General features: G+C 41.9%; 1 protein-coding gene across 1 annotated transcript in view; it reads left to right on the top strand.

The window, feature by feature from the left end:
* Positions 1–23,469, top strand: part of LOC135493214 (torsin-1A-like) — a 120,558-nt gene that overhangs the window by 76,771 nt on the left and 20,318 nt on the right. Inside the window, exon 4 of the mRNA XM_064780313.1 lies at positions 7,400–7,575. Within this exon, the coding sequence (XP_064636383.1) occupies positions 7,400–7,575 (176 nt within the window). The remainder of the gene's footprint in view (positions 1–7,399; positions 7,576–23,469) is intronic.

Below are 23,469 nucleotides of genomic sequence, written 5' to 3'. Positions count from 1 at the left end.
CAACTTTGGAAGGAAGTAAGGTGTTGACGCAGATTGTGAAGATTGCTCTCAAGCTACCAGGGGCTCGTACATCTAAAGTTGAAGATGTGGTTGTTCGTTATCCATATTCGTTCTGCCAGGTGTGCAGGGCAGCTGGACACGGTTCTGGAAATTGTCAGCAGTTTTGGTACAAGTGAAGACTAGACTTGGGTGTTTTTATGTGTTTGTGGTGATTATGATGGTTGTTATTTGAATTGTAGACCTAAAATCTTTTTGTAATGGTGAAGAGTCTTTATATATTGTAAGATTTGAGGGTTTTAATTGTGAATTGATCAGTGGTGAATCGTAATAAATCTGAAAATATTGTCGATTTTGTGTTGGTTAGTATGTTTATTATAGCTGGGTTGTATTGTTTTGTTGGAAATGCGTAGGGCAGGTTGTGACATTATTTTGCTTTTGGGAAGGTAGAAAAAGCATCGTGTCTTCACTGCATTAGTAAGTATTGAACTAGAACTGTGAAATTTGCTTTCAGCAAATTTGTGTCCATCACCAGGGGGTGACAAGTTGATCCACAGCCATTCACACGTGGGTATGGCGATTTTACGAATCTGCCCAACATTGCAAAAGGAAGTAGTGTAGTGATCTCCCTGTCTATTCGCTATACCGTTTCGCGAATGATCTATTTCCGGACATATTCGCTCGCTCCTTTCTCAAAATAACACGCTCATTAATCATTCAAACAGTCAGATGGGCATGATAGTTCAACGATAAGCATTTACGGCTCTTAGTTCTGATTCCTACTTTTAACCGTCACACAGTTCTCCGTTTTCTTCGCTCAACATACTCGACAGCTCGCAGGATCGGCCATGAGGATGACGATAACATAACGGGGGCGGAGCTTAATGCATGCTAATGTATGCGTGATTGACAAAATCCCGGCCTCGCCGGCCGGTGATGTTAAAAATCGGAGCCAAAAAGTGCTTCAAAAGCACCGAAATGATCAGAATCTGGGGCCTATAATCAGCAAAACTCAAATACGTCTGCAAAAGATGATTAGGTTATAGAGTTCAGGGCGATGAAAAAAAGCCGTAACATCAATATTCATTGGAATATCGATGACGTCATTGTGGGGATTGCCGTGTATTAGAAATCTACTAAAAATAATCCCTAAAGCACCTCAGAAAACACCCTTCAAAACACCTCTGAAACACCACAGAAAACTTCAGACAAGTTGAAGGATGTTTATGTGGTGTTCATGAAGTGGTCCGTGGGTTCTTTTGAAACAAAATACCTCTACTGCATACGTCATCTTCAATGCCTTGATAGCCTTGTTGATCTGCTTTGCCTTCAACCACGCTTTGTCATCCATGTTCCTCGGAGGAATAGTCGAAACTGTCACACAAGAATTTGGTGCAGCACTTGTAACATGACATACTATTTCATGAAAGCAATATTACAGAGACCATAAAACGCTATTTCAAAACCCTATCAACCTCTTCTTCGAAACAAGCAACTTAATCAAGCAATTTTATGCTTGAAGTTGTCTATCCATATGTCTTCCAATGTTTACAATATTTTGCATAAGTTCAATGATTGCTTCTTCATCATTTGATTTAAAAAGGACTTTACGTCATATAAAACTTATGGCCAAACTTTACTAGCTCCATGTTCCTTCCACATCAATGCAGGCCTAACACTACCATGATGACTGCTAGCTGGAAAACTTACATAAATGCGATCACAAATTTCCTTCGTCGAGAATCCGGGCCCGCTGGCAGCACAGTCATTTGTCCCGACCAAAATGAATACGTCAGTAAAAGCACCCCACCGAATCTTTTTGCATTTTTCTAACAAAGAAATAGTGTTTAACCCTTGAAAAGCAAACGTAGTGTGGTCACTGAATGGGCATCCAAGAGCACTATTGTCCACATATTTTAGAATCGAAGCAGAAAAAAATCACCGTTCATTTTGCACAGGTCGCCATTTTCATGATTTTTGACGATAACTCCAGCCGTTTGGAATTCGTTTGAACACAAACGGCAGGAATATTTCTTTTTCACGGAAACTATTTGAAAGAAAACGAAAAGCGTTTGGAACGCGTTTGCTGACAAATGGCGCAATGCCGTTTTTGACGAAACGAAAACGAAACGCTTTTCTAAACGTTCTTCAAACGAATTTCAAACGCTCTTCAAACGAAGTTCGTTTAGGGTAAAACGAAATTGCGTTTGCTTTCAAACGGGAAATAAACGGTAGGGCCAGCGTTTGACAGTCGTTTTACAAACGTTTCAAGATCGTTTGGGTGCGTTTTTATTGTTCACATTTCAAACGAATTTCAAACGATCTTAGATACGTTTCAAACGCGTTTGAAACGAAATCAATTTGGAGACGGCCCCTAACTACTGTAAAATTATGATAATCATAAAAGTGCAAAATGAAGGTTTTTTTACTCATTTATAATGAGAATCTCCGTCCAAATGGCTACATGCCGACTGTTTTACTAATTTATCCTTTTTAGCTCACCTTAGCAGAGGTGAGCTTATCCCATACCGTGGCGTCCGTCGTCCGTCGTCGTCGTCGTCCGTCGTCCGTTAGCAGGGCACGTTTCGTAACTGTTAGTGCTATTGAGTTGAAACTTGGTACACATGTACCCTTATGTAATGACACGTTGGAGACCAAGTTTCGGTCCGATTCGTTTCATGGTTTGGCCACCAGGGGGCCAAACGTTAAAAGTGAAAATATGCAATATCTCCCTTAATAGTAGTCGGGAAATTTTGAAAAAAATATGGTAGGTACTTCTAGCAAAGGTGCATCATATATCCTCCGGGTTTTTGATTTGACCTCCTTTTCAAGGTCACAGAGGTCAAATGGTGTAAATTGGCCATTAGGATGTAACGATGGCACGTTTCTAAACTGCAATGACTATTGATACCAAATTTGGTACACATTTACCCCTTAGTCAGGTGATCTCAGGGACCGAAGTTTGGTCCAATATGATTCACCACTTGACCACCAGGGGGCAAAATCCCAAAACCTTAAAAATGTGATTATTCCATAACTTCTTGCCCGATTGCCACCAATTTGATATCATGGGTACATCTAACCACCATACAGTATATGTCACACAGGTTTTTAATTTGACCTTCTTGTCAAGGTCACAGAGGTCAAATGGTGTAAATTCGCCGTCAGGCCGTAACTATGGCACGTTTCTTAACTGCAATGACTATTGATCACAAATTAAGTACACATGTACCCCTTGGTCAGGTGATCTCAGGTACCGAAGTTTGGTGCGATCTGATTTGCCGTTTGGCCTCCAGGGAGGGGGCCAAATCCTAAATTCATCAAAATGCCATTATTCCTTGTAATGACTTGCCCGATTGGCACCAATTTTATATCATAGGTACATCTAATTCTAACAACCATTCAATGTGTCACCCGGGTCTTCTTTGATTTGACCTACTTTTCAAGGTCATAGAGGTCGAATGTACTGTAAATTGGCCATTATGGGGAAATTGTAATTGCTTGGACCTACATCAAACCTAACACTACATGACACAATACCATGCTCTTTATCCATCTTTCCTCCACATGAGGTGAGCACAATGGCCCTGGCCATTTCATTTCAATTATAAATGTACCGTATGTTGAACTTAAATTTTTGTGTTGTTCTAAATCTTGACTCGGGACACAACTGCAACGCCAAGTGGTCTTCATATGCAGGTGACTTGCATTGCCTCATCCAGGACATAGAAGAAGACCCAAGGCAAATGGTGTTCTCTGGTGGAGCATAATTCGCGCTACATCCTAGATGCAACAAGGAGATCAAGCAAATTTGTTGGTCAACTCTGGGGGAGGCATGTGCCTAATTACTTACATGTGCCAAGACAAAGTTGTGTTTTTTTTCTCCACTCCTCCATATTCTCAGAGGTTGGCAAATGAAGAATGGTAGAAGCAACTTTGGAATGGAGACAAATCATATCAGGTTACATGTGCCACGTGCAGTTCCGAGTTCTATCTCGTTCATTGTATGGAAGCCTTTCTCCAATGAAAAGACTGAAGAAAACAGTTTATTTTACTGGGCAACACCAAATGTATTTACAACCTCAAATTTCACGGAGAGAAAAAACCAGTTACTGTTGTGGCACATCGTCAGTGTCATCGGATGTCGCTCATCCACAACAACTATCATACTGTTTTCCTGAAAGAAAAAAAAGATGATTTAGACCCATCAGATCGAATTAGTATACCACTGTCGTGTCTTATAATCATCTAATTCTTACATAAAAACCAGCAAATTGCATTACTCATGGGGGGGGTCTTAGTGCTCCGGTGCCACCCCACTTGTTGCCGCGGACACAATACGGTACTGGTGGTAAGCAATACATCTCCTGAGAGAATTTAGGATGCAATAAGGCTTTACCTGTCCATCCACCTTCCTCAGCAGATCCTTTCGTGCCAGTGTGCCATCTTCCTTCTCCCAGAAATTGAATAGGACCAGCACCTTCTCAAGGCAGGTGATGGTGATAGTAGTCGTTGCCCTGGTCATCTTGACGGCTGTCTTGTAAGTGTTGGGCACGCAGCTCCTCAAAGACCCTTTCAGGCATATCACTGGAATAATAATTGCAATGAATAATTGGTATAATTCAAACCAATAATAATCAGGGTGGGTGCCGTCTGTTTCCCACTCCACATTCATTAGTGTCCATTCCACCAGGCCATTCCCTTTATTTTCCATATTTTCACTGGCGACCACATTACACGTTTGGTGAAACATAGGCCTTACTTCCAATGACTTCCAAAAAGTTGCTTTCTGTTCCGGTTCTTTTAGTGCCAGCCAATTTCAAATAAGAATCAAAAGCCCTTTGAAGCTTACCGAGAAATCCGAATATTTCTCCGGGGAGTATTGGTCCTCATCAGCCTGAGTAGTTGCTTGTGGATGAGACCAATCTCCTTTACGACCATAGGATAAATCTGAAACAATTAAAACATACTGTTTGAGATCACACATTAATGATCACCATTTCGTTATTTTATATGATATAGGCCTACGGAGGAAAGGGGTTTAAACATTATTTACTAAAAGATTTCTCTTGTTATTACTTAGAAATGTCGGATGTAAAATATCAACTGATTACATCCCTCGTACTAAGCTGCAACTAAACCCGCAAAATGTCCCCCCCCCCACACACACACACACACAGAACTTTAAATTTATATATATTTGCGCCCAAGTGTGCCTGCTTGTCTGGTACTCAGACCTTGATATTGGTGATCGATAGTGTGAGTTAGGCTAGGAGCCCAGACAAGTTCCTGCCTCGGAATGGATTGGCGCAGATTCGAGTGACGTCTATAATGTTATCCATGGCAACTTTCAGGTGGTGTAGGTGATTATGTAATGGTCAGTTTGCTATGCCAGTCCATGGCTAATGAAAGTTGAGATACCGTGTTTACTGATCGAAAACAATGCCTATAAAGTTTTGTGTCCGATGTTCTTCAGTTCTTAATTGATTATTTTGCTTCTCTTGATAAACAAATTATGGAAATGACGTAGATATCCTCTGGTTTTTGCGAATGACCATTCGGAAACCTTAGGGTATTTTCAGCTTGGCATCAGGTAGCCTGGCACCCGTGACGTCATTGTGATATCGCAATATATAAATCAAATGTTTCAAATAAGGCTCTTAGTGCTCTGTTTGCCGTCACGGCGTACTAATATTGATTGGTAAAATAATTTGAATTTGAATATTACCTTTACTAGCTGGTGCCTCCTGGACTCAGCTCGCCCAACACTAGGGTGGTATTTTGCTGTTAGGCAGCCCTAAACCCCATCCAGTTTGTGGCAGAATGCCACAAATTTCGCCATCTCCTCTGGTTCAGTTATTTTGGACTGGAAACCTTTCCGAAATTTGGAAAAGGCTCCCTTGACTTTCTTGTTCAAGTTGTCTATCTTGTCCATTGACAAACAAAGTCATTCAAATTCCCCGCGAATTTTTTTTATCAGGGTCAGTCAAGGGTGCAGAAGAGTGGGGGAGGTAATCCACTAGAGTTTCAGGGCCAGGGTGATGACGGGAGATTGTCACTCTTGTAGTATATGTATCGACATCCCACCCTAAGACTAAGAGGTCAGACATGTAACCCCCACCACCAAAATCATTCATCTTTCCTGGAGAAGTTGTTGCAAGACACCCCCGGCCACCCCCGGCCCCGCCCAGTAGACTGTCTCTTTCAGATATAAAAACTCTAATGAACTCGCCCTTTAATTAAGTCTCACTCTCAAAATTGGACAACTTTTTTACTCAGAGAGCAGGTTAAACTACAGGTTTACACGTTTTATTACATCAATAGCGATATTCATCAATCTTAGACACACCAAAGTGCTCGACATTATCTCATGCATTGCAATCAAGTCGATTATCCCCGCCCACTGCCATCAGGCTCACACTGTACATTTGTACAGAGACCAGGGGTGGTTCGCTACAATGCATCAGTCGTATCTCAAAGTACAGGGACCTGCCATGCATGCTACATTGTCAGCTTTTGATTGTTGCGACACTTACGCGTCGTGGCGACGTGGAGATGGATCATGACGTCATGAGCTTGGCGCTCTCCAAAACGTTATCTGGGCAAGCGCAATAGAACACGTCGTAGCGTCGTGGAGAGTGTTCATGATGCCAACGGCGCGTCGCGGTGAGCTGAAAAACTAACGTAACGAACGTCGTGTCTACTAACGGTGAACTCGGGAACTACAGCATGTGCACTGTCTACTTGATTGTGGCCCGCTGTGCGTCTGCTACCAACCAACTTGAGCTACGTAGTATAGATGGTGCTGCGGTGTCGTATTCTGGCAGCGGAGACAGAGGTTTTGCCAGATACAAGTAGCTGCACTATAGTGTACCAAAAAAGGCTCTGGTAAGGAACGGTTCAAAGGGCCCGGTAGTCAAGAGCAGCTTGCTGAAATTTTAATGGCAGGTACTGCTTATGATAATTATAATGTGCCGTACTGGTATTGACCTTGACCTTTTTTCAAGGTCACAGATGTCAACTTCACATTTCGTCACCACTGCAGCTATTGCTCTCAATCAAATCCGCAGGCTTATAAGGTCTCATTTATCAATTACTTTTTTTACCCCTGTGGACGTCTTAAATCAAATTATATCTAGGGTGTCACCAAACATATGACAAATGCGTCTATTTCAGCCCCAAAACTCTCTTTTTAGGGCATGCCGTAGCTATTCGAAAAATCAATCGCTGGAAGTAAATACAGGTCATGAACAGTTTTTTGCAGCATTATCTCCTTTCAGATACCTTCAGCAACAAGCTGAGTTTAAGAAGAGTTGGAAAGCCCTGCCTATCTGTATGTGATTGCGTCTCTTTTAGAGTGGCATTTGTGTGAAAGGTTCATTATGATTGACTTTCTTTCTAGGACCAGCTGCGGGATTGGATCAGAGGGAATGTGTCGGCATGTCCAAGATCACTCTTCATCTTTGACGAAATGGATAAAATGATGCCGAATCTGATTGATACAGTTAAACCATATTTGGATCACTATCCAGAGATAAATGGTGTCAGCTATAATAAAGCCATATTTATCTTTATCAGGTGAGCCAATTAAACTTATAATGCAGTGTTATATTAGTGGGGTTCTTGTGGCAAGAATTTGTATCCTATACTTTCAAGTCCCTTAAGCAAAAATATGGTCAGAATTTCGAGGTGGGGACCTTCTTATCATTGGCTAAGGCTAGAATATAAGCGAAAGGGGCCTCAAAGGCTCTAGCAGGTATTTTAGCGAAGCATTTCTCGACGGCAAGAGGACTCATGTATAATTCGTATATACGCTTATATGACGCTCAGGTGGTGCCAGTGATGGACTACTGTTGCAGTGTTTGGGGTTTTAAAACTTATAGACAATGTGAGAAAGTTCATTTGCAGTGTTTAAGATCCTTTCTAGGAGTTGGTAAATTTTCAGCTATACCGGCAATAGTGGGCGACATGGGTTCCATACCGCTGTCTATCAGGCATCATGTCAAGATGTGTAACTTGTGGTTTAAGCTGTGTACTTTGCCTGTTCATAGAATTGCCAAACACATATTTCTATGGGATTATGAGTTATCTAGACAAGGGAAAGATAACTGGTGCAAAAGTATAAAAACTATTTTGAACGATTGTAATATGACTTAACATTTATGATGCTCCCATGCTACACAGGACATTCTCAGCAGCAGAAAATAGGGAGCTTTCAGGCCGGATAAGGGACGCTCTCATGGCAAATTATGTGGTTAAATGGAAAAATGAGGTGGTGAACATGCCAAAACTACGAACGTTTAAGTTGTTAAAACAGGAATTCGGTACGGAGAGATATGTTTTATTGCCACTAAGTAGGGCAAGTAGGTCTACAATAGCAAGAATGCGTAACGGTACATTCCCTCTAGGTATAGAATTAGGACGATATCGGGGTGTGCCGCTTGAAAATAGAACCTGTAAGAACTGTGGTGATGAAAAAGTGGAAGATGAGTTCCACTTTCTTTTGGAGTGTACAAAATATAGCCGAGAGCGGGTGGACTTGCTGTTGGATATTGGTGAAAATGTTGGTTCCATGGACCGGAGCGGTGGACTGAATGCGCTTCTGTCGAGTCCGGCAGTGGCACGACGTGTAGCTAGCTATATACGACTCATCTACCAAATGCGTAAATAAACCGCCTCAAATCTTAAGTAGAATAAGTCGTGTATGGTCGGACCACCCCTCCCTTTGCCGCGGTCGACATGTTGCGCTCCCGTTTACAAATTATGAATTATTGTGTCTCGTAAGCCGTTGCAGGCTGGCTTTTTGTAAAAGGTGACACGTTAATAAAATATATATATATAAGTGCTTATATTTACCGATAAGTTCGAAACTTGATAAGATTTACCCATCTTGCCCTGTTGTCAAGAAAGTGAATGTCAACTTTCCCGTAAATTCTTCATGGTAAACAACAGACAATATGTAGATTACGAGCCAAGGTAAATTCAGGTAAGGTCCGAAATTAAACACGAACTGAAAAATTATCAAGTCGACCCGACAATTATGACGATACGAGACGATGGGATTTAGGTGACGATACGCGGTTGGTACGGCATCCTCATCGGGCCGACCTAAGACAGTATAGTGCTAGCACACAATCACGGTACAATTCGACGATGATACGACACGATACTTAGTTCTGTTACTAGTTGTAGTTAAACATATGCCAGCTGAATATACAAGGGGGCATCTATGAAGCATATTCCAAGCTGTTAGAGACAAATATTTTCAATTCAATGCCACCATGGCCTCTTAAATTGTCTGTTTTCAGATTTTAAGCAACCACAAAAATTAGTGTCGTTTTGAACTCAGTTGAACTCATTATTGTCTTATTTAGAATATGAAGCATAGATAATTGTAAGAGGGGCTGCAGTCAAACACTCAAGGGGTCATTAACCCTTAAAAGACCAAATTCCTAGCATTTTATTACCTCCCAGCGCCAAATTAACACAGTTGAAAATTAAGGAAAAAAGTCCTCACAAAATCCCTCAATTAAAAGACAATAGGCGCAGATCTGCGCCCACCCAATGAAACACATATGAAGTTATGACATGTTTTCAATCGAAGTATGTCCCACTGGCAACAAGTGCCAGCTCGTCAGCCGGGCAGTGATTGGTCAATATGGGTGGCATCAATTAGTAAACATCAAGCACATGACTGATTTAATTTTTTTTGCATACTGATTTTGGGAATTTCTCTCAACGGCGTCATTGATATTCTATTTAAACCAGGCGAGTCCATCAGTTGAGATCAAGACCAACCAGTGATTCACCAAGTCACCATTTAGCGAGAAAAATGGCAGTGTAAATAAATGGTGTGGTGGGCCGGCCTGTGCCGGTTAGTATCGTATCGTATCATTTCGTCGCGTCGTGCAGTATTCAGACGATACTCGGGCAAGACTGAATCATACTAAATTTTCTATTGGCTCGTACTATATATTTTATCGGATATTACTATGAATTTTTTCGGGTCGTGTGCTGGTTTCTCTCAGACTGTACTGCAAAATTCATTGCACGGTACGCACACAGTACGATACGGTCCGCGGATCGTCGTCGGTTCGTACTCAGACCGTACAGCTCAAAAACGATACTTAGTTCTGGTACTAGCTGTAGTTTTCAGTCGGAGGTTTCAGTGGCACATGAAAAATGGTCTACTTTCAAAATGGCCCAAAATCTGTGATCTTGGATATAAACTTCCCAACAGTTATCATGTTTCCACCAACTTGGTCTCGACGTTTTTGGCTCACCAGAGGGGAGTCTATACAATACCGCAGTGTCCATTGTCCGTCTTGGCCGTCGTATCCTGTTCCAAAAACAGTGGCACATTTCTTAACCGATAGGATTCTAAACTTGAAACTTCATATACAGGACCCCCCCTCCCCCCAGGTCAGGTGACCTCTGACACTGAATTTCGGTGATTCTTGACTTGGCCGCCAGGGAGCCAAAAGTGGAAACCTTAAAAGTGTGATATCTTTCTTATAAGTGGCTCGTTTTCGATAAAATTTTTATGGTATGTTCTCCTACAGCTAGTTCCAGAACTAAGTATTGTATTGTCTTTTAGCTGTGCGGTCCGAGAAAAACCAACAACGGTCGGAGGACCGTATCGTACAGTGCTCATACCCTGCAGTGAATTTTTGCGGTACAGTCAGAGAGAAACCAGCACACGACCCAAAAAAATTCATAGTACTGTCCGATAAAATATATAGTACGAGCCGATAGAAATCGAAGTTCGATTCGATCTTGCCTGAGTATCAACTGAATACTGCACAACGTGACAAAACGATACGATACGATACTAACCGGCATAGGCCTACCCACCACACCGTTTATTTACACTGCCATTTTCTGGCTAAATGGCAACTTTGTTAATGTAAAAGCATATCACCGAATCGGTCTCAATCTTAACTGATGGAATCGCCTAGCTTAAATGGAATATCTTTGACGTAGTTGAGAGAAATTCCCAAAATCATTACGCAAAAAAACTTAAATTAGCCATGTGCTCGATATTAACTGAATGATGTCACCCACAATGACCAATGACTGCCCGGCTGATGATCTTGCGCTTGTCGCAATTTGGACATACTTCGATTGAAAACATTTCAAGACTACATATGCGTCAAACGTGATTATCGTTGGCTAAGGATAGAATATAAGTGCTAATATTTACGGATAAGTTGAAGCTTGATAAAAGATACCCATTTTCCCTGTTGTCAAAAAAGTGAAATGTCTACTTTCCCGCGAATTCTTCATGGTAAACAAACTTCAATTTCCCACGGAATTACGTCAGACTAAATGATCCAATCAAAACTTGGAACGTAATAAGGATGATTGGTCAATTTGAAGTACAAGATGATACGAGCCGATGCTGGTGATGGTGATTTAATCTTTTTGTCCGGAACCGGCAGGATTACGGTCCGATAAATTAAGGTACGGTGCGAAATTAAACGCGAACAGAAAAAATATCAAGTACGACCTGACAATTATGGCAATATGAAGTGATGGGATTTAAGTGACGATCTGCAGTTCATACTGCGGATTCATTGGGCCGACCTAGGACAATAAAGTCAGTGCGAGGGTACAATTCGACGATGGTACAACACGATGCTTAGTTCTAATACTAGCTATAGTAAGGATACATTACATATCATCGGGTTTTTTATTTGAAGTAATTTTCTACTTCATATAAATTCTGACACCCAATTTCGGTCCGATCTGATCCTTGACTTGGCCACAAGGGGTTTTTGACTTCTTTTCAAGTTCACAGAGGTCAATTGGCATAAATTAGCCGTTTAAGTATAACTATGGCACGTTTCTTAATCACTTAAGCTATGAACTGGAAACTTGGTACACATGATCCCCTATGTCAGATAATCTCTGATACCGAAATTCGGTTTGATCTGATTCTCGACTTGGCCACCAGGGGGGCGAAACTGAAAAGGTAAAAAGTGCAATATCTGGCTTATTGTGCTCTCGCCAAAGTGGGGGCATTATGTACTTGGGTGGTTTCCGGCCAATGCCGCTGTCGCACTGAATTCCAGACTATAACTTAAGAACCCCTTGTTCGGCTGACTTGAAATTGTTAGGGGGTGTAGGCCTAGTGTGTCAAAAGGTCTGTATTGATTTTGGGCGCGTTCCAAAATCCAATATGGCCACCAGCCGCCATCTTAGGTTTTCACATTCCGCTTGTTAACTGAAGAACTAGCGGTCCGACCAATATGGCCGCCAGCCGCCATCCTAGGTTTTTGCATTCCGCTCGTTAACTGAAGACCTAGCATTCCGATCAACTTCAAACTTTTGTGTGTAATGTTCTTCAGTGGGGGAGGTTCCCTATCGATTTTGGGTGCGTTCAAAAATCCAATATGGCTGCCAGCCGCCATCTTCGGTTTTCGCACTCTGCTCGTTAACTGAAGAACTAGAGGTCCGACAGAATTCAACCTTTTGTGTTGTAATGGTCTACGGTAGGGGAGGTTCCCTATCCATTTTGGGCGCGTTCCAAAAATCCAATATGGCCGCCAGCCGCCATCCTAGGTTTTTGCATTCCGCTCGTTAACTGAAGAACTAGAGGTCCAGCAGACATCAAACGTTTGTGGTGTAATGGCCTTCAATGGGGGAGGTTCCCTATTGATTTTGGGCGCGTTCAAAAATCCAATATGGCCGCCAGCCGCCATCCTAGATTTTTGCATTCCGCTCGTTAATTGAAGAACCAGATGTCCGACAGACTTCAAACTTTTGCAGTGTAATGGTCTTGGTAGGGGAGGTTCCCTACCGATTTTGGGCGTGTTCCAAAATCCAATATGGCCACCAGCCGCCATCTTAGATTTTTGCATTCCGCTCGTAAATTGAAGAACCACATGTCCGACAGGCTTCATGCTTTTGTGGTGTAATGGCCTATGGTAGGGGAGTTTGAAATCCAAGATGGCCGTCAGTTGGCATCTTGGATTTTTAGCATTCCGACCTATAACTCCAGAAACACTTGTGTGAGGGAGCTGATATGTCTGTGGTATGATCGCCTAGGGTAAGGGAGGTGCTGAATAATTTTCTAGCCCCATCTGATATCCAATATGGCCCCCAGGCCACCATCTTGTTATGTATTAATCATGAATTAATCAAAAATGGGCTTGCCAGATGCTGTTGGTTGAAGACCAAAGACCTTTCTCCACATTTGGATTTCATACCGTGTAATCGCCAATATGCAAAAGGCATTTCAACATCATCATCATTATGCCCCAGCTCATCGAAGTTGAGGTGGGGCACATGTTTTCAGCTGGTTTCCGTGTCCGCCGCCGCCGCCTCCGTCGCAACCTTTTCCGGACTATAACTTAAGAACCGGTGGCCAGATTGATCTGTTATTTCTATAGTGAATTGGGGTTGATGGGGCAAGGGTCCCTATTGATTTCGGTCGCGCTCCGAAATTAAATAGGGCCACCAATAGGCCATCTTGGATTTCCCATTCCGGATTATTACTCAAGAACAGGTATCCCGCTTGATCTCTAAATTCTATGGTTTAATAGGGCGGATTGGGGGAGGTTCCCTATTGAAATTGGTCGCGCTCTGAAATTCAATATGGGCAGCAAGAGGCCATCTTTCCTTTACACCCCATAACTTCAAAACCAGTTTATTGACAGGCCTGTGGACACTGGTGCCCACGGAGCTGGGCATATATTGCGATTCGCCTCAATTGCATTATATCTAGTTTATAGTGACCTGTTTTCGATATTATTTTTATGGTCGGTTCTCCAAACAATGACGTATGGGTTTTTGATTTGAGCTGCTTTTCAAGGTCAAAGAGGTCAAATGGCTAAAATTGGCAGTTTGAGTGTAACAAGGGCGTGTTTCGTAACCGCTAAAGCTAACATGTCCGATAACCGCTGACACTGAATTTCGGTGTAACATGATTCTCGACTTGGCCACCAGGGAGCCAAAACTGAAAAGGTGAAAAGTGCAATATCTCGTTTATTAGTGACTTGTTTTTAATAATATTTTCATGGTAGGTACTCCAAGCGAGGATACATCTCATGTCATATCAATTTTGATTTGACCCATATACTTTACATTTAGCATATTTCCTAACCAGGATGAATAACCACCAAATATCTATACGGTGAGCACAATGGCCCTTGGTCTTTTAATTTCGGTAAAAAAAGAAGACACTTATTAACCCTATCACGTCAAGTCGGCAATAATTTGTTGAAATTGTTAGGGGGTGTAGGCCTAGTGTGTCAAAGGGTCCGTATTGATTTTGGGCGCGTTCCAAAATCCAATATGGCCACCAGCCGCCATCTTAGGTTTTCGTATTCCGCTCGTTAACTGAAGAACTAGAGGTCGGACAGACTTCAAACTTTTGTGGTGTAATGGTCGATGGAAGGGGAGGTTCCCTAACGATTTCGGGTGCTTTCCAAAATCCAATATGGCCGCCAGTCGCCATCTTAGATTTTTGACTATTGACTAAGTAAACAAGATTACGAATTAACCGATGTTAAGAGATGAAAGAAAGTGCTTAGACGATTAAGCTTAGCTTAATCCGCAAGGATTTCCTCAGACTTCCTGGCTCCATGCAGCTGCAGCGACTTGTCGAACTAATAACTTGATTCAGGAAATGACTTGGTTCAGGAATGCGTAATTCCTTACATTCCCCCGCCCGCAAGCACATGGTTAATCCTTTAATCATATGATTATTTTAATCCCTGAATAGTTAACAGTGATTGGCTAATCATCCTCGGTGGTCTGCAATCCAGACTGACTGATACTAAACGGTGTTCTAAACCGCTAACGACACAAAATACTTGAAGTAAACATGAGATGGTAGATAAGCTTCAATACATGCAAAGTACGTTAAAGAGATTAATCCGTATTGAGATTCTAAAGTTTCTAAACTAAATGTCGAGATGATGATGATCAAAAGATGAATATCTATAGCACAATGGTGTCAAACATGTTACAACTAACTAATACTCCATGATAATGTTCTAGTATTTCAATATAGATGAAATTCAAATGTCAATTCGATTATGTTGATTGTCTCTTCAGTTTCTCATGGACGACAGGCGCCGTAACCCCGACGGAGGGGAGCATCCACATTACTATACATTGCCCAAGTGTATAGCTTTGACGAAGTGAATATTAAAACGGAATGTCACGTACGCTACAATATCTACTGTCCGTAGTAATCCAAGTGCTCTCTGATTTAGAGCCTCGTAATGTCAGTGGTTGACCGTGTTGGTCGAGATTTTGTTTTTTGAACAGATTTGATTTGCGCAGACCGTTCGATGCTCTCGTCAACGGTTAACTCAAGCGGATACAATTTTCCGATTGCTCGGTTAGATTGCCCTGTGGCAGTTTTGACAAGCGCAGATCGGGTCAGTCCATCTTGGCCTCTGTTGAGTTCTTCTATGATCCCAAGTTTCCAGTGTCTCCTCTTGGCATCCTTGTCGTGTACAAGAATGACGTCATCAATTTTAATGATGTCAGCTTTGGCATTTTGTTTGCTAAGTTCGTACTGGTGTTGTTCCCGTAGCCTAGCGAGATACTCGTCATAGAAACGTTTCTTGAATATTTGTAGTCGTTCTGCGCGTTTGTACGCCAATTTCTCAAGTTTATCTCTGCCGGCGTATATGTTACATCCAAGTTATCATCTCCTTCGTGTGGCAACAAAGACATATCATGTCCATATATCAGATTATTCGGGGTTATCGCTTTCAGTTCATTTGGATCTGATGACAAATATGTGAGTGGTCTGTTGTTTACCGTTGCTTGAATTTCTTTGATGAGAGTTTGAAACTCATCAATTGGAACGAGTGATTTGCGCAAGGTTTTCTTAAGTGCAAGTTTCGTCACACCAGTCAGTCTCTCATGAACGCCAGCGAACCAGCTGGCTTGTACGGGTGCATATTTGAATGTTATTCCTTTCTTAGACAGGTGGTTTTGGAATTGTTCTGTTCCCACAATGTTGTACAGCCATTTCAGCTCGGTGTCGGCGCTTGTAAACGTTTTGGCATTGTCACAGTAAATGAGGCTAGGCACTGAATGTGTTGAAGTGAAACGTCTGAAAGCTCTTAGAAATGATTCAACAGTTAAGTCCGGCGTGATTTCAAGATGTATGCCTCACGTGGTGCAACACGTAAAGAGACAAACGTACACTTTTTGCATCGAGTCCTTAATTCATACGTAGAGGTGTGATGTAAAATCTACAGCAGTGGACTTGAAAGCTGACAAGTCCTTAATCCGAAAGTCTGGCAGTGGTGGTGCGATGGGAGTCAGATATGGACGCCCAGACACTTTCTTACAGATTACACAATGTCCGATGATTTTCTTAACGGTTGAGCGCATTGATGTGACCCAATACTTCTCCCGAAGATAAGCCATGGTGGACCCTAAGCCGTAGTTTACCACGTTGTGGTGGGCGTTCCGGACGATTAATGTTGTTATGTAGGATTGATTTGGCAGGAGAATTGGGTACTTCCTGTCTGAGCTGACGTCTGAATTAGTAAGCCTCCCGCCGCAACGAATTGTTCCTTTTTTGTCAAGAACGAGCCCTAATTGACTGATGATTGTGGGTCGAGAAGGCAGCTTATGCCTTCCACTTTGTTCTAACTTCAAGTAATCCGTAACGTGCTTATAGTGTTCGTTTTGAAGATTTGTAATCCATTTTTCTTCTGCGTTAGCGATATCTTGTGCAGACAGTTTATTCCTGTTTTTGAGTCCGGGTTTGAAAGCGCATGATACTAAGGCGGTAATTCTCAGAAGTCTATTCCATGAACTGAACTTGTCCTGTGCTATAACGTCGCTGATACTTGCGACAGGTGTTGTTGCGACCATGCTTGTAACAACGAAGTCATTTTGCATTTCAAACGCGGCTGTCAGAGAGACGGAACTGTTCAAGGTTAGGTCGGAAAGTGCGGTTAAAGGCCACGTGGTTTTATCATCCTTGAGCCATTTTGGTCCCTGCAGCCATGAAGAGTCCTTCAATTCCTGATGTGTCGCACCACGTGATAAGATGTCTGCAGCGTTTTGTTTGGTTGACACATGATACCAAGAAGTCAAGTCTGACTTCTGACGTATTGTTTGCACGCGGTTGTGAACAAACTGTTCAGTTTTTTATTGGATCTGAGCCAATAAAGCGCTATCTCTGTATCAGTGCTGTATACCACTTCGATTGTCTGATACTGCGCGATGTAGGTATTTCGCAAGGTCTCTGCATAATTTACCCCCAAGACCATGGCCATCAGTTCAAGCTTAGGGACTGTGAAATTGACATTTTTCTCTGAGATGACTTTGTTCTTAGAGCCGATGAGGGCGACTTTATTGTTCTGTTTAGCGTAAGCGACACAACCAATGGCGGTGGTGGGACATGCATCACAGAATACTACGATTTGTAACGGTTTGCTGGTGTCACCCCCTAGCAAACGGGGTATAGATAGCATGTGCGTGAGAGAGAGGGACTCCTGTTTGATTGTTTCCCATTCTTGCCGTTCGGTGATTGATAAGTGTTCATCCCAGGTTTTTTGGCCTCTCCACAGGTTGTTCACGTAAGACTTAGCAGGGACTGTTAGCGGTGCTACAATTCCGAGCGGGTCGAAGATTGATGCGGTCTGAGATGTTACTTTACATTTTGAAAGTTCTCCTGATGATTTAAGATCCTTTTTCGCGACTAAAATCTGATCAGATTTGGTATCCCATTTCAGTCCAAGTACCCCTACAATGTCAGATTTTGTTTGTACTCCTTCCGATCTGATTCTTTCATCGAGTGTTTCCGAGTTTGAACTCCATTGGCGCAAATTGAAAGACGCGTGGTTCATGATCTCACGAGACTCCTAGAAGTAATTCAATGCTTCCTGATTTGAATCGACTCCGGTTAACAGATTGTCAACGTAGAATTTTGTTTTCATATCCTTGGCAACTGGGGTATCGTAACTAGACAGATGCTTGTGCAGAGTGATAGCGAGGGCGAATGGGCTGAAAACATTTCCGAATATGACAGTGTTACAGTGATAAGGAATCAGTTCTTTCGAGACATCATTGTCTTTATACCAGAGGAATCTAACCCACTTCCTCTCCGATTCTAACAAATGCACAGCAAGGTGCTTAGACGATTAAGCTTAGCTTAATCCGCAAGGATTTCCTCAGACTTCCTGGCTCCATGCAGCTGCAGCGACTTGTCGAACTAATAACTTGATTCAGGAAATGACTTGGTTCAGGAATGCGTAATTCCTGACAATAGGGGAGATTGGGGGAGGTTCCCTTTTGATTTTGGTTGCGCTCCGAAATGCAATATGGCTACCAGGAGGCCATCTTGGAGTTTGCAGTCTGGACTATAACTCAAGAACAGGTGGCCCGATTGATCTCTAATTTCTCAGGCCACCATCTTTGTTTTCTCACATTCCCCCCACAACTCAAAAATCGGTTTGTCACAGACATGAAACTTATGTGGTATGAATACCTAGGGTAGGGGAGGTTCTCTATCAATTGTGGACCCGATCCAAAATCGAAGATAGCTGCAAGGCCGCCATCTTGTTTTTTCGAATTCTGCTCCATAACTCCAGAACTGAGTGAGTGACAAGCCTGAAACTTCTGTGGTGTAATGGCCTAGTGTAGGGGAGCTTTCCTATAGATGTATGACCTGACACAATATCCAACATGGCTGTCAGGCTGCCACCTTTCCTTTACACCCCATTACTTCAAAGCCAGTTTAGTCACAGGCCTGTGGACACTGGTGCCCACAGACTGGGGGCATACATTGCGATTCGCCTCGATTGCGTTATATCGAGTTTAGAGAGGACACGCGGACGAACCACCAGAATCACAGAACAAACCGCAGTTCGTGTCCTAATAATCATCGTATCGTAGTTCAGATTTTATCGGTTCGTATATTGATTTTCTTCAGTCTGTCTATCGCTGGTTTGGTCCAATTCCTAACCCTTTCAGGACGAGTCTCACGAAATTGCGAGCACCGCAATACCTCCATTCTCGATGAGTTTCGCAGAAATGCGAGATCGACGATCTTTTCACTACATCGGTTTTCCAGTAATTTCTAATACCAATCCGCATTTTTTAACTGCACGGAGGGGATTCCTGATATCCTTGGGAATACCTTCTCTATTCATGCCAACTTCATAGCGATTCTTGCAAAGCCGCTATTTTGCTTTCAAAAACTTACGATTTGGACGAAAAAACTTGAAAAATATCCAGTCCAGAGCGGAGGTTTGGGAAAAAAATATTCAGTCCTGAAAGGGCTAATCAATCGTCTCACCAGTTTCTATTGTGTCTGTTTGTGCTGCCACCTACACAGATATGATTTGGAACTCTTCAGTTAGTTTAATGAAGCTCACACATTGCTTGATGTCCTTGTCTGTACTAGATATGGATCAAGGCTCATAAATACATAACATGGTGTCAGAAGTGATGGTATACATATCTAATAGAGACATTAAGAACCATAAAATACATTGAGGCAATCAAACCCCCGAATTTCTTGCCACAAGGGCTGAATTTGATAGCAGAACGGAGGGACTTCATTGAAGAATTTGACCTATTACTAATGGCTGTAGGAGAGGCTGCTGCAAACGATGATCAAAAGGTTGCCCTATTGCTTATTGATATGGCCAAAGAGTATCAAACTGTTTTTAGCTCACCTCTTAGCAGAGGTGAGCTTATCCCATACCGTGGCGTCCGTCGTTCGTCGTCGTCGTTTCGTAACTGTTAGAGCTATTGAGTTGAAACTTGGTACACATGTACCCTTATGTAATGACACCTTGGAGACCAAGTTTCGGTCCGATTCGTTTCATGGTTTGGCCACCAGGGGGCCAAACGTTAAAAGTGAAAATATGCAATATCTCCCTCATGCAAGTATCAATTCGTTTCTTGTACCCCCCCCCCCCTCCTCAAGGGTAGTTAAGCTATCACCACTGATCTTTGCCGATGCTTGAGTAGTATTTATTTTTCCTTTAGTGAAAATTTGGCGAAGCTGGAAAGAATAAGGATGCTAATGTGTCGATGTCTTGTCGAACATACAGCCTTACCCAGTAAAATTAGTCCGGTTACTTTATATGATGGTGATAACTGATATATTGTTGATGGTGATGTCTTGACGAAAGAAAAAGTAGCATTGGTGAAAAAAGGGTGATGCTTGAGTCTAAAGATGTCGTTTTGGGTGATAAGGTGTCGTACCCTTGAGGAGGGGGGGGGGGGGGTACAAGACACGAATTGATACTTGCATTAATAGTAGTCGGGAAATTTTGAAAAAAATATGGTAGGTACTTCTAGCAAAGGTGCATCATATATCCTCCGGGTTTTTGATTTGACCTCCTTTTCAAGGTCACAGAGGTCAAAGTTTGCTGATTCACTGAACAGTAGCATGTTTCCTATCTATTTTAGCTAGAAGGTTTTAAACCAGTGTGGACATGTATCTGGGGATTCTCTATTCCACCCCTAAAATTTTGGCCGTTCGGACATCAAATATGGCCGCCAGGCAGCCATCTTGAAAAATAAACACAGTACTATTACTCCGAAACTAATGATCGGATTGCAACCAAATTTGATCTGGATGTATATCTATGTACTCTCTACTAAATCCTTGATTTTTTATCAAATGTGATGGCCAATATGGGTGCCAGGCGGGCATCTTGAAAAATTCTTAGTTTGGCCACCCAGGGGCCAAATTTAATGTCCAAAGTTAAAATGTTTGAATGCTCGTTTAATAGTGGTCTGATTTTCATAACATTTTTATGGTAGGTACTCCTAGCAAGGATACATTTCATAAATGTGGGTTTTTGATTTGACCTACTTCTCAAGGTCACAGAGGTCAAAGTTTTCCTATGGCACCGCCATTTTACGATGACGGCACGTTTTGTCACTGCTTTAGAAACATTCATGTCAGAAACCTATAACTTTGATCAATTCCTCGTACAACCAACCACAAAAAATGCCCCCAGACCAACAAAAAAAGACTGTACACATACCAAGTTGGACATGATCTTTGCACACAAGTCAAATTCTGATTACATTGACTCTGTTAGCCTCATAAACCACCCCTTCTCGACCCATCACATGGTAAAAACTGCTCTTGCCTATCAACCAAATAATCTACTAAAAATTGTTTTCCACAATGCAAGATCAGTCCATGGAAATTTCAAAGATCTGAAACTTGACCCAAACATCAAAGCCGCCTCTATTATTGCATTTGCAGAATCCAGATTAAAAGCATCTGATCCAGACATAAGCTACTCATTACCAAACCACCAACTGCTCCACCAAATGACCAAACAACTACAAAAGACCTAAGACCTCCACATGGACTTATGATGTACATTAGTACAAATTACAAAATAATGGAAGTAAAAAATCATAACCATGGAAATTCCTTTGAAGCGCTTTCAGTTTGCATTCATCCCCCAAATCATCACTCAGTCATCCATATCATTGCAATATATGCAGCGCCATCATCTACGTTCCAAAATCTTGTGTATGGTCTACAAGACTGCCTTTCATCTTATGAACCGAATGAACAATACATTGTTATGGGTGATTTTAACATGAAATCAATAGGTGAAGGTGAAAACTATAATGCAAAGTTAGAAACCTTTATGTTTCAAGCATATAACTTCAGACAAAACGTGTCCAAAAACACCACCAGCTATCAGTCCAAATTGGACCTTGTATTCACCAATCCTACTCCATCTGCCACTATTGACTTGGTCGATATAATAGACAATTACTGGTCAGATCACAAAATTGTCTACTCTGCTTTGTCATACCTGTAGTCACCTCAATTAAATTCAACTTACGCATTATTTTATCTCTCATGTAATTTCATTGTAAAACATTACTTCATTTCTTTCTTACATTTAAAACCATGCTAATGCTTCATCCATCTTCCCTTCACAAGAGGTGAGCACAATGGCCCTGGCCATTTCATTAACATATAACTAGGCTTACTGCAAATGAGAAAAAGGTCTACGCTACTGTGTGTACCAAGTTTGCCTTATACTTTGAAGCCCAAAGCTGAAAAAAGGGAATATCACAGAGGTTGAAACACGGAAAAGAAGCAGGACAGAAACGATGAGCCAATACATCACCACACTTTGTGATATTGGTGAGAAGTGCGAGTTCGAAGACTCACTAAACGATCCGCTGTGTGTAGCTATTTTGAATGGTGTAAAAGGCCTTAAATTCAAAGAGAAACTGTGGTGCCAGGATTTGTCACTCGATGATATAATAACAAAGTACCAACAATGGGAACAACGAGAAAAAGTCAAACATCTGTATGATGGTAGTGAAAGCAAAAATGCTCCCAGTGCAGAAGTAAACATGGCAAATCGTTACCATGGTCATGGTCGAGATCGTAGTTCAAGTCGTGGTAGGAGACATATCGGCAATCAACGAGGGAACCATCAATCAAGTCGTGGTCATGGTTGAGAAACATGGTAGTCCAGCGAAGGAGCCATACTGTGATCGTTTTGTTGGTGAATTGTTGGTTTAGGAAAAGCTAGTTTGTTTTTGGTGCATGCCTAATTTAAATCCCTGGTTTGAGGTATGTATATAAGGCTATGATTTGTTTTCCTAGACCCCGGGATGTGTTCTCTGCCCACCCTGAACCCCGACTTAACCATGTTAACCCATATTTTGTGTCACGTCCCTGTGCACCAAGGCACCAAAAGTGGAAACTTAAAAAGTGATCACATCACCTGAATACCAGGGGTGGGGACGGTATATTCTCAACAAAATAGAGGCAGAAACGCGAATTCCGATCGAAAGAAAATAAGACTATGTTAAGTTATAGAACATGCAAAATTCAAAGTCACTAAGAAACCTGTAAAAGAAAACCGTTTTCCTCACATTGCCCCCTCTAACATAATTTTGACACCCTTGTCAATGATAAAAAAATAAGTCCCCTGCCCAGCTTTCACCTGGACACAAAGTTCACAAAAGTACAAGTGAGCAATGACAATGACCTAGGCCTAAACTATGCCTTAGTACATGTATGTCCTAAATGATACCATGGGAGGCTTATCATCCCAAGGCAATCTCTCTTGACCAGTAAGTAGCGACCTGAAATGACAATCGGAGCAAGTAAAGAACTGGGTACTCCACATCTGTTTTCCCCATGGCGCATTTCTTATGTACAGAAAATTAATATTTTGGGTGCCAGTCAGCCGGCGTTCATGTACCCAAACAATACGCCTAACCAAATGGGTGGCTACTCTACTTATTAAAAATCTACTTGAGGCTGAAAATGAACTTACAAAATATGTGGCTGAGAGCCTATTGTAGTAAGTATGTCCGATGTTTAACCCAATAAATGCTAACCCAAATGCCATGACACAAGATTGCTCAGTACAACTCGTTAACTGATGAAAAAAAACAACAAAAACACAAATAGACATATATACACTTTCAAGCCGCAAATGACCATTCCTGCGGTCTACAAAATAAAATTGTATA

Source organism: Lineus longissimus, chromosome 9 (genome assembly GCF_910592395.1).
Source record: "Lineus longissimus chromosome 9, tnLinLong1.2, whole genome shotgun sequence".
NCBI classification, from domain to species: Eukaryota; Metazoa; Nemertea; class Pilidiophora; order Heteronemertea; family Lineidae; genus Lineus; species Lineus longissimus.
This window is presented reverse-complemented; position numbering and strand designations above follow the sequence as displayed.